The 15,517-nt window shown below is 40.9% G+C and overlaps 1 protein-coding gene across 1 annotated transcript in view; it reads left to right on the forward strand.

Annotated features, from left to right (window-relative positions):
* VAPB (VAMP associated protein B and C) overlaps window positions 1-15,517 on the forward strand; it is a 47,299-nt gene that overhangs the window by 12,664 nt on the left and 19,118 nt on the right. Inside the window, exon 2 of the mRNA XM_025263753.3 lies at window positions 12,030-12,182. Within this exon, the coding sequence (XP_025119538.1) occupies window positions 12,030-12,182 (153 nt within the window). The remainder of the gene's footprint in view (window positions 1-12,029; window positions 12,183-15,517) is intronic.

Consider the following 15,517-nt stretch of genomic DNA (forward strand, 5'->3'; position numbering starts at 1 on the left):
CAAATTCTTCACTTCTGGGTATGTTAGAAGGATTAAGTGAGTTGATGCATATAAAGTGCTTAGAATAGACCCGTTAAGTGTTAACTAACATCACTATTGTTTGATAATTTTGTTTTCAAGATAGATCATTCCAGAGCCTCAGTCCCAGAGATTCTTGTTCTTTAGTTCTGGCTGGGTCCTGGGACGGCTGTCCAAGTGTATTGACCCTGTCTCTTCAGGGTTCTGGGCAGGAGAGCAGTGTCGTCTCTGAGCTTGAGGACCTAGCACAGTACCTGGACTGTGCCGTCATCAGTTACTCATTGAATGCCTGCGCTGTGCTGAATATTGTTCTGGATGCTTGAGAGACTGAGATGAAAGAACTGACAAGACCTTTGCCTTATGGAGCTCATCTTCTAGTGGGGGAGAAGGGCACTAAATAAGAGATGGGAAATATGTAGAATATGCTTTGAGATAATGGTAGGTGCTAAATGGGGTTGAGAGGATGGTGGATGAAGTTTAAAGGGGTTTGGAAGTGGGTTCTGTTATAAAGAGGGCAATCGGAGAAGGCCAAGTTTCTGAGAAGGCAATACAGTATTGGAACTGAGACCTGTGTAAAATGAGTGTGCAATCTATGCACACATTTTGGGGGAAGAACATTCAAGAGAGAGGAAAGGACAAGTGCAAGGCCCTAGGGTGGCGATAAGCTTGGTGTGTTCAACGAGCAGCAGAGACATTATGCCTGCAGAGGAGCGGTGGGCTCAGAGAGGAAGGAGGCACCTTCCCGGTAGACAGGCCATGGGAGGGACTTTGGATTTTGTTCTGAGCTGGAAAACCAGGGAAGATTCTAAGGAAGAGTCTTTTTAAAAGACCATGGCTGATGTGGGGAAAGTAGGCTATTTAGATGTGTGGTTGGTGTGTGTGGAAGCCATGAGGCTGCTACACTTACCCATTATCCATCCACCCATCCACCCTCCACACAGTTATCCAATAATCTGTCCACCCATACATCATCCATAAGTTGTCCCTAACCCAGGCCAACAGACTGTGGCTTGGACCAGCATGGTGGCAATGAAGAGGATGGGATGAGAAGTGCTCAGATTCCAAATCTCTTTTGAAGGTAGAGCTGGCTGAAGGATTAAATGTGGAATGGGAGGGGAAGTAAGGTAACTGCTTTTGGCCCAAGCTTTTTGGTGAATGGCGGTTTCTTTTTCCTGAGATGGGAAGCAGTGTATTTGGGTGAGGGGAATTGGGCTCTGCTGCTTGGCCATGATAAACTTAAGATGCTTATTACAGCCACAAGTGGACACCAGAGGAGAGTGGTCAGGATATAAATTTGGTCATCATCAGCTTATTGTTAGAACACAGTATAGGAAGGAATAATTTTTTCCAACTGAGAGATTAGGTAAGCCTTTTCAAAAGAGAACGCATTTGAGCAAAACTTTGGAGAATGAATATGATTTCCAAAGGCAGAGAAGGAGGAAAATAGAAGATATTTTTCATCCAAGTCTCATAGCCTTTTTCCCTGGCCTCTTGTTGAATTTGTTTAAGAAGCTGCTGACCTGGTTGATAATCTCTTTTCACTGGTGTAGCCACTTAGATTCTCTTTTGAAAAGGAAACCAAAGCAGATTACATACTAACTTATAAACCGAATTCTGCTATTTCTCATTGTTCACAAATTGAAAATTCACGTTGGACCATAGGGGTGCAGAATGCTAAGTGTGCGTTTGCTTCTCTCCTGTGTGTGTCTGCTGTGAATTAGGATGTGTTGATTTTGGTGTGGTGGCTGTTTGTATGCTGTCTGTCATCTCTATTAAAGGTTGAACATTTTGGGGAAGTTTTTACTTCCGCTGATACCGACTGTCAGCACTTGACTTGAACTGTTAATTTATAACTCAGTCAAGTTACAGCCACAACCATGATCATGAGAAATTGGGACCCCTTGCTCTCTAATCACGCATGTCTCTCTCATTTGGGCATAATTCTGTCTTGATTCTTCCTGCTTTGTGTGGGGAAAATGTCATGTTTTGCCCCTCATATTTAAGTAGAATTTTAATTCAGTAGAGTATTGCTTACCTTTTTGTTTATTTTCATGATCTCTCTAAATCACAAATTTTTATCTTCTAAATAGAGAAAAAGTACTAGATGTTTTGTTAGTCAGTGGGACAAAAGATTCTGCATTGAAAAAAATTGAGTCTAAGATCTTTTTAAACAATTCACACTAGACAGGTGTGCCATCACCTTAAAATAATCTTCACTGGTGTACCATAATCTGTCTTAGTGCTGTGTATTGATGGAATATACCAACCTTCAGCTCTTATATAAACGTTCTGCCATTTTTCTGTTTAGAAAAGAGGTGTTGCATTAACGAAAGTAGTCATAGAATTTATCTCTAGGTGTGTAAAGGCTTCTAGTCTTATTTCTAGGTGCGTAAAGGCTTATTATTGGAGAAGGCAATGGCACCCCACTCCAGTACTCTTGCCTGGAGAATCCCATGGACGGAGGAGCCTGGTAGGCCTGCAGTCCATGGGGTCACTAAGAGTCGGACACGACTGAGCGACTTCACTTTCACTTTTCACTTTCATGCATTGGAGAAGGAAATGGCAACCCACTCCTGCGTTCTTGCCTGGAGAATCCCAGGGACGGCGGAGCCTGGTGGGCTGCCGTCTATGGGGTCACACAGAGTCGGACACGACTGAAGTGACTTAGCAGCAGCAGCAGCAGCAAAGGCTTATTATAGTCTTCAAGGTTTTTACAATAGATTTTGTAAGAATTTGGGGTTTGGGTTTTTGTCTTGAATTGAGACCACTGCTACTCTAAACATGTTTTAAGTAATTACCTTGATTTTTATAAAAATAACATAAGAATGGCTATTGATGTGTATGTCTGTGTGTGTATATATATAGGTTTTCAAGAAACTCCACAGTTCAGGATTCTAGTATTTTTATATATACAGAGCATTCTAGGCAAGAAGAAAATTCTCTCAGAATATTGTCTGGATCTTACATAAACTATAGCTCTTTTCATGTGGAAAAAATACAATTACAGAAAAATACAGATCATGTAATAAACATCTAAATACAAAATAACTAAATGTTAATAATTTTTAGACTTGTTTTGAAGTTTTTCTTTAATGAATAAGCTTCACCAAGAATTTGAAGACATGTCTGCCCTCCACATCTGCCCGTTCATGCTCCTCTCTTCTTTACTTTTCAGAGGAATTTAGTGTGAACTATTTCCTTTTTTTTTTTCTTGTTTTACCTAATGTGGTATTATGGTGTTTGTATCACTTACCATGTTTTTAAGACCATCCGTTGTTAAAATACAGGTCTACTTCATTCTTTTCAGTTGTTGTGTAGAATTCTTTCATAAGAATTTGACACATTTGTTCTTAATAAGAGTTCTTTATATGTTCTGAATTCTTGCTTGTCTGTTAACATAAGCTCCAAATATCCTTCCACTTGTTAGGCGGTTGTTCCTTGCTGCCCAGCTTTTTGTCTTTCGCAGGGAGCTTTCCTGATCCTGTCCTTAAGCTTCCATAGTACTTTGATCCACTGAGTCCTTACACTACAGCAGGGTGCCTTATGTGGTAGTTTCCCACCCATGGAGTTGATGGGAGACTGAATTTTATTTCTTTTTGCTCCAGAGGAGCTAGGAAACTAGTGAGTTGAATAAGCAGCCTTAAATGTTGGTATAGTCTTTTTCAATCAAGCCAGTGTCTAGATCATTAGTGAATATTCTTGGGTTTTGATTTCTCTTGCTATAATAATGGGTGTGATGCTTCTCAATAGCTGGCTGTCTCCCAGGGATATGAGGTGGGTTGGTTGCTCTATTAATTTAGAACACTTTGCATTCTAAGATTTCTTTAGGAAAGTTATGTGTGTGTGTCGGGTTCTTTTTATTTGTGGTACTTTCAGAATCAGAGATATATAATAAGGCTTTCTGCTGAAATGTTGAAATCCAGTGTCTGCCAGTAAAGGCACATTAATTGCAAAGCTTTATTTTTGTTTGTAAAACATTGAATTAATGTGTGAGCTAAGACTTAAATCAAGAAAATAGATTAAAAAAAAAAATCTCCCAGTGTTGTTACTCTTGAATTCATGGTTATTTAAGAGTTTACCCTCTTTGGATATCTGTTATTAGGAAATCTGTTTTTCATTTTTTAGAGGGACAACTTTAAACAAAATTAACATAGAATAATAGTGACAAAAGCCTTATTGACACAAGTGACCATTTTTATTAATAGTACCTTCAACCTGTGTATGGTCAGCCCAAATATATCATGATTGCAGAGCGAAGTTACGGATAAGGCATTCTTTTACAGGAAACGTGTCAGAATGACTTGGGTTGCCTCTGAGGAAGCCTGGTATCCATTCGGACTGCACACACTTAGTGAGCCCATTACTATGTGTGTGGTATGCGCGGTTCTAGGCTTTGGACGTCCGGTGCTGAATTGTGTGGAGGTTCACTCCAGGTGGGAAGCAGTCAGGAAAGGAACACGTGAACTGTGAAGTTGATTCTGAGTCCTGTGCAGAAGATGAAAAGGGGACTAATCCTGCAGAGGGAGCAGTAGCTAGCTCAGTGTTGATTCACCCAGAGCCTGGTGGTGCCTCCAGGAGGGAGGATTCAGGAAGAGTGAAAGCCTTGTTTAAAACAGATGGAAGTGTGGCATGGCCATTCACTCATTTTCCAGCACATTTATTGAGCATCCATGCTACGTCTGGAAATGCTCTGGAAACCTGTGATCAGGAGTGAACAAGAAAAGTCTCTCTGTTCAGGCAGTTTACATTCTGAAAGCGGAAGCCTAACCTAAACAAGAAGAATAATGAGAAGGCTGGTGCACTGCAGGTAAGTTGGGAAGGCAGGAGGCAGTAGGACACCTTTGATGAAAACAGACTGTCAAAGGATCAGTTTTGAAGACATCTGTAAGATATCCAGCCAGTTTTTACTTTAGAGTGTCCATTTCCCCCATTTTAATGTATTTTCCCATACACAGAGTCTGTTGTATTGAAACCTCAAACATAATTTCATTGTCTTAACAAAATCCATCATGAGTCCTAGGCTTCTGGAGACAGATTATTACCTTCCCAGAAGATAATCTTTTCAGAGTTGAAGTGAAATATGGTAACATGTGTTTTGGAAGGGTTGAAGAAAAGAGAGATGATGTACCTCAATTGTGTTTGCAAGAGTATAAAATAATATAGCTCTTTTTATGCAGTGTGAAAAAAACTGGTGTGGAACTAATAACTCTTAACTTTATATCTGGAAAGCTGAGACCTGATAGATAATATATCAAATTGGTATATAACTTCCTTGGTAACACACAGTTTGAGTTTCAAAGTCTCGTAGCTACATCAGGAGACATATTACATAGGAAGAATATTTATTTGCAACACCAGAATTTTTCATGGACTCCAGAAAAGGAAAAGCAAAATGCAGCATCTTTGTTCATTTATCTTTATTCAATTATATCTACATAATGTCTGTTAAAAATCAGTGATACTTAATATCTGAGATGTTGAGGGTGCTTCTTTTCTTTTTTGTTTTGGCAGGGTGGAAAGCTTTATTTTTTAAGATCAGTTTTAGGTTCACAGCAAACTTAGCACAGAGTTGCGCCTGGCCCCACACATGCACAGCTTTCTCCGCTGTCGGCATCCAGCACCAGAATGGTGCATTTGCCACAGCTGATACACCTGCACTGACATGTCCTTGTCACCCAAAGTCCACGGTCTAAGTCGGGGTTCAGCCCTGGTGGTGTACATCCCGTGGGCTTTGACAAATGTGTAATAACACTCATCCACCATTGTAGTATCACACAGAATAGTTTCACTGCCCTGACCACCCTCTGTACTTGGTCTCTTTATCCCTCCATTCCTTCATAAGCCCTGCAAACTGCTATCTCCATAGTTTTGCCTTTTCCAGAATGTTATATAATTGAAATTATGTAGGGTATAGTCTTTTCAGATTGGCTTCCTTAAATGAGTAATGTGCGTTTAAGACTCATCTGGGTCTGAATTTTCGTGGTGTGATAGCTCATCTTAGTGTGAAATGATGCTCCATGGTCTCTATGTCCCACAGCTTATTTACCTGCTAAAGGACATCTTGGTACTCTCAGGTTTTGGCAGTATAAATAAAGTTGCTGTCAACATCTGTGTGCATGTTTTTGTGTGCATGTGGGTTTTCTGCTCCCATGGGTGAATACCAAGGAGTGTGATTGCTGGATTGTGTAGTAAGAGAGTATATTGAGTTTGTGTGTGTGTGTGTTTTAAATACAGTCACTGTCTTCCAGAGGTTTGAATTTGCAGCAGTGAGGAATGAAAACTGTTGCTCTACATCCTTGCCAGCCTTTGATGCTGTAAGTGTTTTACATTTTGGCCACTGATAAGTATGTATTGGTATCTCATGTGTTGTTTTAATTGGCAGTTTCTTAATGACATATGTTGAGCATCTTTTCATTTCTATATTTTTTTCTATCTGTAGATCTTATTTTCCTTCTGTATATCTTCTTTGCTGAGGTGTCCAGATCTTTTGCCCATTGTTTTTAAAAGTTCCGTTGTTCATTTTCTTATTGTTGAATTTTAAGAGTTCTTTATATATTTTGGGTGACAATTCTTTATTACGTATGTCTTTTGCAGATATTTTCTCCTAGTATTTGGCTTGTTTGTCTTCTCATTCTCCTTAACAGTATCCATTGCAGAGCAAACCTTTTTAATTTTAATGAAGTCCAGCTTATTAATTATTTCTTTCATGGATTGTGCCTTCCATGTTGTATCTTTTGAAAAGTCATGTCAAACCCAAGGTACCTGGATTTTCTTATGTTATCTTCTAGAGGTTTTATAATTGTGTGTGTGTGTCTGTCTGTCTGTCTGTCTTTATTTTCTAGTTGAATTGCTAAGTAAAAGTAATACCCCTTAAATTATGTCTTGCGCTTTACATGTGGGGTGATATGATCTGCTTAAAGTTACAAAGATAAGTAAGGTCAAGATTGAGTTTTGAGTTCACTTGGTGTTTCCACTGTTACCTTTAAAAAAGTCATTGGGACCTGAATGCTTAGGTCATTCTTTTATGAAAATGGTTGTTTCCTCTTTCTGAAAGGAAGAGTTTTGTTAGTCTTTTCTTCCATGGATCTTGGAGTGAATGGTCACAGAAAGGAAGTACTTAAACCATGCATATATTGGTAAAATCTTTCAAGATTTAATGGAATGTTTTTTCAACAAAGTGCTCTTGTGTTTCTTGATTGACACGTTTATCCAGCCGTTTTTTTAATGAAATTGCCACTACCTGAAGCCTGATGTCATGCTGTTGAGGAGTTTGCTGGCTTGTGACTTTGTTTCCTTGATCTTTAAAACCAGAGCTTTATAATCATGAGACTCCATTTCTGTAAGTAAGACTGAAAGATTCACTGTTTCTGCTTTTACTTTTAATGCTATGCATATTTCTGCTGACATTCTATTATTTACTTTCTAAGACAGGACAATTCTAGTTCTTTGTGTCTTAAAATATACACTTTCAAATGACAATAAGCTGAACCTGAGTGAGGAAATGGTTTATACTGTGCTTAGTTTTATCTTAATACATTTTAAAGCATGTTATGGAATTTGAATTCAAGTTAGTTAATGCTATTCATGAGCATCTATCAAACTCACAAGCATTTTCACAGATGAATATGCATAATATAGGGCATAAAGAACATTATTCAAATGGCTGAAAAGAAAAAAAATTAGGACTCTAAGGAATATTCCTAATTTCTCTCAAACTCATGTTGTTTCATTTTGGGGGACCTCCTATTTCACATTTTAGATGTTCTTAAAATATCTGCATAACTGTCTGAAAGACTAGACGATTAGAAAGAAAAATGATTAAATGAGTGTGCTGCAGTTCTAGAGATACCAAATCATTTTTTCATCTCTTAAAAGAAGAAAGTCTAGTTTGTGAATATTTCATTTGTAAAATTGACTCTACTGCGTAAGCAGTGTTTGAGTTCATTGGAGATAAACACCCATGTTGGTATAGTAAAATCCCATTTTTACATAATGCTTTAATGGAAATGGCAGTTTTATGAAAGGAAAGTGACTAGTAAAAATCTGAATGATGCTCACAAGCTTTTACATCATTTTTATTGGGATTTTTGTATATTCTAATTCATTAATACAAGAGTAAAGGAGAACACTAACATAGTTTATTTCCTGTAATTACTCAAATCAAATAGAATTTGTTTTCAATAAAATTCTTGAATTGTCCGGAGTGTGGGTTGAAGGGTTGGCCTGTTTTTGCAGAATGTCTTGATTTTTTCACATTAGACTTTGCTGTTTTATCAGTGACGTTGTTCACTTGCCTATATTTTTAGTACTGTTTCCTCTAGATTAAAAAAAAAGAAAGGCCTATGTAAGCCCAAGAAGTCTCTAATACTTTTGTTTAGGGAGAAATCTGAGATATTTATTTATTCTGCTTATTTATTGCAAATAATGTTTGTTTTTTAATAGTTTAGACTACCTTTTAAGTGAATCATATAGGTTAAAATATTATTTAGATTGCCGTGTAATAGGTTAACCAGTGGAGTTTCCAGAAGCAGATTAGTGTCCACAGTTAAATTTGCTTTATTTTTGTGGACTACCTAGAAGAAAAGGTCATTGCAAAGGATAAATGCACTTAAATTTATCCCTGACTCTGATTTATGAGGCAGCAGGAGGAGGAAGGGACAGGAGAAACTGAGTTGGAAACGAGTGTTCTTAATTTCATCACAGTGAAATCTCGCCAAATCCCTGTTTTCTGCTTAGTATACTTCAAACCACCTTAGAAAATGCTGTTTTTTTTGGCGGGGTGGGGTGGTGTATGTGGATTTGTGGGCTCTTATGAATTCTTGGCATTCTGATCTGAAGATGCTTCCATGTTCTTGAGGCAGAATTTTGTTGAAATGAACAGATTTCAGCTTGTATCTAGAAAGCTTTAAGGCCTGGTGGATTATGAATCACATTCAAATTGTCAGTGAGAGTACTGTTGCCCCGTAGGCTTTGTATTTGGAAGCTCACCTTTTTTCAGATGTCTACATTTTTTAAATCTGTTTTCTCCTCCTTTCCCCCAAGCAGTGTGGGGCCATTAGAGCTGGAGCTATGCTTATGTGGAGTTCTTGTAGTGGGCCCTTTTTATGTGAGGGCCAAAGAATGTATGTACATGGTGATCGTGCCCGTGTAGGTCTGAGCTATGTTTGTGTGCTTGTTTAATCGCTTTCTTTGACTCCAGGAAACCAGAGTTGTGTTTGGTTGTTTTTTTTTTTTTTACCATTGCTGAAGTGATACCATTTCAAGCAGAGACTTACTGGGAGAAAACTTCCTCCATCTTCATTCTGAGCCAGACTGCCTGTGTTGGGGATTAGAAAAGGGTCGAGCCCTGGATAATCCCGCATAAAGGTGCTGCCTTCAGCATCAAGTGTCCTGTTTCTCCCTGGAGGCCAACAACTTGATCCAAGGATGAAGCATGGTCAGCACCTGGCTTTCCCTCACTGTAGCTGCAAATCCCCTGGAGCCACAGGGTGCCCACCCTCAGTAAGGGGGTGACGTAGCTTGAAGGGAGAGGCTTTGTGTGGTGGAGTCAGTAGGGGAGACAGAACACCCCACGTCTGGCCACAATTGGACCTGGAGAATGCCCCCCTCTCGTGGCTTCCAGTTTGGCTGCTGGAGGGTCAAAGGCAAGGCTTATGGGAAAGGTAAGCAAATGGAGAAATTGTTATTAGGCATTTCACTTTTTTTTTTTTACTCGCCACGTGGCTTGTAGGGTCTTAGTTCCCCAACCAGAGATTGAACTATCACCCTCGGCAGTGAAAGTCTGGAGTCTTAACCACTGAACCACTGGGAAATTCCCTAGCCATTTCATTCTTGAAGGTGTCATTGCTCAAAGAATGGAAGTAGCTTTTAGTATAAGTAACTACAAAACTATAGATAATCCAGTAGTATGGTAGTTCCTGCTATAATATGATATATGCATTCCTAAAAATCGCCATCCTGTACAAAATAGCACAAAAGACCGTAAGACTTAAGAGGAAGGAACAAGGTTAGATGCGTAACACTCAAAAGCTTTGTTGGTCAGAGAGACATATAAAGATGGGAACCTAATATAAGCAGAAGCACAGTTTAGCACACATTAAATGGCTCAGAAATAGATAAATACTGTAATAAATATGATACTTTACCATGAAAAACTGACGTTTACCCGTGGAAGCGGTCGCTGGAAGGGTGACAGTTTGTGAGGGCCGCAGGGTGAGCCCGCGTACCTGGTAGTGATGGAGATGTGTGCACTTGTGTGTTTTCTGTATCTCTCTGCCATTCAGTTCAGCTGGATGTTGTTTTCTGTGATCATTTAGCGTTTCTTGCAGACAAATCACACATAAGCAAATGTGAAATTCATTTTATGCTCAGATTGTCCCCCTAATATGCACATCAATCACATTGAAACAGATTCACATTTTCAAAATAAGCTTTCTAGCAGAACTGGCTGTAGTTTATTTTATTTTGGAATTGAGTCTCTTTTCCTTTCTTTCTTTTCACCGTTATTGATTTCTTAATTTATATTTGTTAAGCCCATATCAGATTGATTTTTCATACCCAGAGTACCTCCAGAGGCGAGAAAGCAGCCTGAGATTCTAATTTTGCTGGTGGTAATCCACGAGGTAGTTTCCTCCTTGGTGAAGGACTCTCAGTCAGTCAATCTCAATCTCTCAACCCCTGCCCCCATCCCTTCACTAGATGCCGGGCACTGTGTCGGAGATGTGATAACTGGTACGGTATCATTCTTGCCCTCAGAAGCTCAGAGTCTCACTGAAAAATGTTCGAGGCACAGATGTAAATATCTGTGTTGCGGATCTTCTTACGGAGCAGATGAACCAACTATGTATTTCTTAGTTTGTAAGCACAGGGGCACATATACCTCCCCACCCCATCTCTGAATTCCCTGTGAACGTAAAGATAGGAGTAAAGAGCTTGCCTGGAAGATGCACAAAGACACCTTTGCTGTACACAGTGAAAAGATGTAAATTTGAAAAGGGGTTGAAAAGGACCTAAGAGACATTATAGTTCAACCCTCCCACCTGACTCCTTTATAAACCGTACGGGTCAGGTTTCAGAGAAGTTTCAGAGTAATGTGAGTAGTATGATCCCATTTTTGTTACCCCCCCCACACACACTCATGTATGTATGTACAGTTTGTGTAAGCACAGATGATGTGGATGGATCTCCCACAGTGTTAATATTAGTTACCTCAAGGGACAGGGGAAAGCTTATTAACTTCCTCTTTATACATCTTTTATTATTGTTTGGCTTGTTTTAAGAAGCATGTTTTACTTTTTTAATTAAAAAATCTAATAAAGTAGAAAATGAATAAATAATAATAAAAAATACCCTTAGGGCACCGAGCTTTGTTTCAGTCTTCCAATACCCTGGGTAGTTAAAAGCGAACGCACTGTTGTAGGTGTGGGCTGCCCCGCAGGACTCTGACCTTGCTGTAGCATCACTGTATTGTGTGTGCTGGGGGTTATGTTTGCAGACCACTAACACTTGGAAGTCTTTCTTGCATCTGCTGCCTTCGGCACTCTGCCTTTGATTATCATTTTGGACCCAAGTCTAGTCCTTCACCTTCTCTCTGTTAGATTTCATCTGGTCACTGTGGAAATCAGTGTTCCGCATAGGTTAAGAGCTGGCCTTGGACTCAGGCTGCCTGGTTGCAGACCCTCGCTACCACTAACTACCATGAAAAATTTAGGCAAGTGGTACGTTCTCCCAAGCCTCAGCGTTCTTGTCTGGCAGTAAAGTTGTGAGGTATCAGGGAGACCCCGTCTGCTGGAATACTCACTAGGCCAGGTGCCTGGTGGTGTGACGAGACCGTGGTGGATTTTAGCTGTCACTGTTCGTGCGTCAGCCTCAGCCCATCTCTCCTGTGTGTTATGATGAAATGATCATGGGTCAGCCACGTTCCACATCCGTCCTGACCCCGTACCATAAATCAGTCTTTCCTCCGCATGGTCCTCGTGGGATCCCCAACCAGTCCCTGTCTCATTCTGCAGGTCCTTTCACCGATGTTGTCACCACCAACCTGAAGCTTGGCAACCCGACAGATCGAAATGTGTGTTTTAAAGTGAAGACCACGGCACCACGTAGGTACTGCGTGAGGCCCAACAGTGGGATCATTGATGCAGGGGCCTCGATTAACGTATCTGGTAAGTTCTGAGAATGAAGGCCTGAAGGATGGGCTAAAAGGGCTCCCTAGAGGCAGTGGGATCTCTTCAAGCTTGTGTTTGCAGTATAGCAAAGGAAGATGGTAGGCATCTCCCCCCAGCTCCCTACCCTCTGATTAAAAATCTCGGTGGGTCCCACTCACCTATTGTTTTTCCATAATTAATGCCTCTTTAGTTTAATGCTTACAGCCTTTGTGCCTCAATAGTTAGAGCAAAATTAAAGTGCTAACATCAGACTTTACTTGAGAATGAGTTGGGTTTTCACTCCCTTGAAATTAAATCTGCCCTTTGGCAATAAATAAAAAAAGGGCTAAACAAACTTAATTTTACTTTGTGGGAGAAAGCTAAATGGAGTTATTTTCTTATTTAAGCTAAATGATTTCTGACATTAAGCTCATGTCATTTCCAATGATTGGTAACTGCACTTTACTGATTGTGAAAAGCTAAGGGAGATGAAGGCTGAGGAAATTGGAATGTATTCAAGGGTGCAAGTTTTGTGCATGTCTGATGGGTTTTTTCCCCCCTTCTGTCTGAGAGTGCATTTATTTTCCAGAGTCCAACTTTTGAAAAGATGCTGGTAGAGTGCCCAAACTGAGAATTGGATTTCAGAATTAAGGAGATGTAAGCGATGGGTTTGAGTTTAAATGTATTTTAGAAATGGAATAAACTTTGAGCTCATTAGGACTTCTGGATCCAGCAGTGCCTTTTGTATTTGTGGAGGAGCTCTGGGGGAGTGTGTGTTAATCCTTCAAATATCAGGAGACTGTCACCAAGGGCTCTGAGGCATCATTAGAAGCTACTCCTCATTTGAAATGGGTATCTGGATGGCTGACTTTTTTCCTGATGGATTTTGATTGTGATACATTTGGCTATTCATTTGACACCTGAAAGAAAATGACTCACCTCTTTGGAAAGATATAAGGTGTTTCATTATCTCATGGTTTCTGTAGACTCTTGTTCCCTGCATCCTCTGGGTTCTCTCATTAGGGTGTGCCCACACTGGCTGTCCCCCTGCGTGTTTCTCTCTGCGGCTGCAAGACCTGATTCGGACTCTCGAATCAGGTAGTATCCAGGAGGAATCAGGAGGGTGGGAGCCAACACTTGTTGAGGATCTCCTCTGTGCTGGGTCTGCACACATATTATCTCATGTGATTTCTGTTATCTGCCCAGCGTGGAATGCATTGTTACCCCCTTGTACCAGAACGACTCCGGTGGCCACAGGCTCACAAAGCTGGCCTGTGACAAAACCAAGATGTAGATCCTGCTTGTCTGGCTCTAGTCCCCAAACCTTCTGCACTGTAGCTCACTGGTCAGGGAGGGGGACCCAGGATATTGGCATTTCAGCATTCCTTGGATTCATGTGGTTTGCATTTTTCTGTTGAAATCAAGGGCAATTGATGTTTTTTATTCTCTTTTTAAAGTTGACTTCTTTTTTACCTCTTGATTTCGTTGCCCATGACATATTTAAGCACGGTTATCAGGAGATGAGACTTACCCAGTTTTCACAGTAAATTTGGGGCAGCAACATCGTTTTCTGAATAAAATAGTCTCAACAGGGAGATGTACAGTGTAGGTGTGCCTTCTGATATTAAATATGAATGGGTGAGCATAAGTGTATCTCTTTCAGAAAGATTCACCCCTCCCCCATGTGGTTTTTAAAGTAATAACTAACCCTGGGCATTTGTTTTGATTTATGATTGTCTGCTAAGGAAGACCAAGATTTCGTGGTTGTGGCCTTCCTTTTGCAGACAGGAAGGAAAGGTTCAGGGGGTGGGGGGTGGGGTAATCACGCAGAGGCACGTGGTGATGATGGCAGAGCTGGTAGTGGAAGCCAGGTGTCTGTCCTGATCCAGTGGCTCTTTGGTGACACCAACTGCCTCAGCAAGGAGGTCACACCAGTCAATCTTAAAGGAAATCAACCCTGAATATTCACTGGAAGGACTGATGCTGCAACTCCAGTACGTTGGCCGCCTGATGTGAAGAGCTGACTCATTGGAAAAGACCCTGATGCTGGGAAAGATTGAGGGCAGGAGGAGAAGGGGACGACAGAGGACGAGATGGTTGGATGACAGAGGACGAGATGGTCAGATGGCATCAGTGGACATGAATTTGAGCAAATTCCGGGAGATGGTGAAGGACAGGGAAGCCTGGCGTGCTGCAGTTCATGGGGTTGCAGAGTCGGGTACAACATAGTGGCTGAACAAAACAACTGCCTCAGCAGTGTCAGGGGATGGCCCCGCTTACAAATAAATATAAAACAAAATACCTTGGCTCTCAGAGTATCATGTACTTGGGGAAAAAAGCAGTTGAATAACAAAATGTCCTTGTGTTTGCAGGCCTTCCTTCTAATGAGACAAGATTATGCTCACACGTGAGAAAGGGCTCCTTTGTTTTTATTTCGTGTGCGTTGGCCTCAGTGCTGAGGTGCACCTGGGTGAAGCCTGATTCCGTTGCCTTTCCGGGACAGCTTCACCTGTCGGCACCGGAGGCCAGCCTCCGCTTGCTGGGGTTTTGTGTGCTGAGGTGCCACTGTGTTGTTTATTAGACGGTTGTGTCTTGGGGCAGAAAGCATTGTACTTTTTCAAGGGTTCTCTTACAGTACAGCCAGGTGATGGCGTCCTGGTGAGAACGTGGAGCTTCAGCTGAGGGCCTCTCCTCGGGAGGAGGAGGAGGACGCCAGCAGGGGGCAGTGCAGAGGGTTCAAGGCCAGCTTCCCTTCCATGGGCACACGTGGCTGAGCTGGATTGCACCCACTCTACTCAGAGATGAGGAGACCTGGGTGCAGAAACCTGAGAGGAAACCCAAGCCTTGCTGTTGAGCCTGTTGGCTGGTCTTTGGCCAAAACTAACCTCTGAAGGGTCTAGTTTTCTCATTTGTAAGATGGAGGGAATGGTACTCATGTCAAAGAGTGTTTTACTAGTGCTGCAGAATTTTAACTGGAAGTGTGGTACAAGACTGGGGTTGCATTTTCTTCCACTAACTTTGACAAAGATTGGCTGGTTTCTATTGAAGGTGGGTTGTACATATCTGAATTGCACTTTTAGAAATACATCAGTGTGATTCATTTAACTAATTTATGGAATTTTTCTAATTCCAATTCAAGAAATTTTTGTTTTTCTTCTTTATGTAATATGCATTTGTTTATAGTGAAAAGTCACTAGTAGGTTTTCACATATGAAAAGGAGGTCATCAGGTCAACTGAAAATAACTAGCAGTGTTGCCCTGTCTACACAGAACGTCGCAACATACCGTACAGGGAAGTTGTTCTTTCCCCATTTCTGAAAACCCTAATAGCTATTAGGAAAGGTTATAAATCA

This window comes from Bubalus bubalis, chromosome 14 (genome assembly GCF_019923935.1).
Source record: "Bubalus bubalis isolate 160015118507 breed Murrah chromosome 14, NDDB_SH_1, whole genome shotgun sequence".
Lineage (NCBI taxonomy): Eukaryota > Metazoa > Chordata > Mammalia > Artiodactyla > Bovidae > Bubalus > Bubalus bubalis.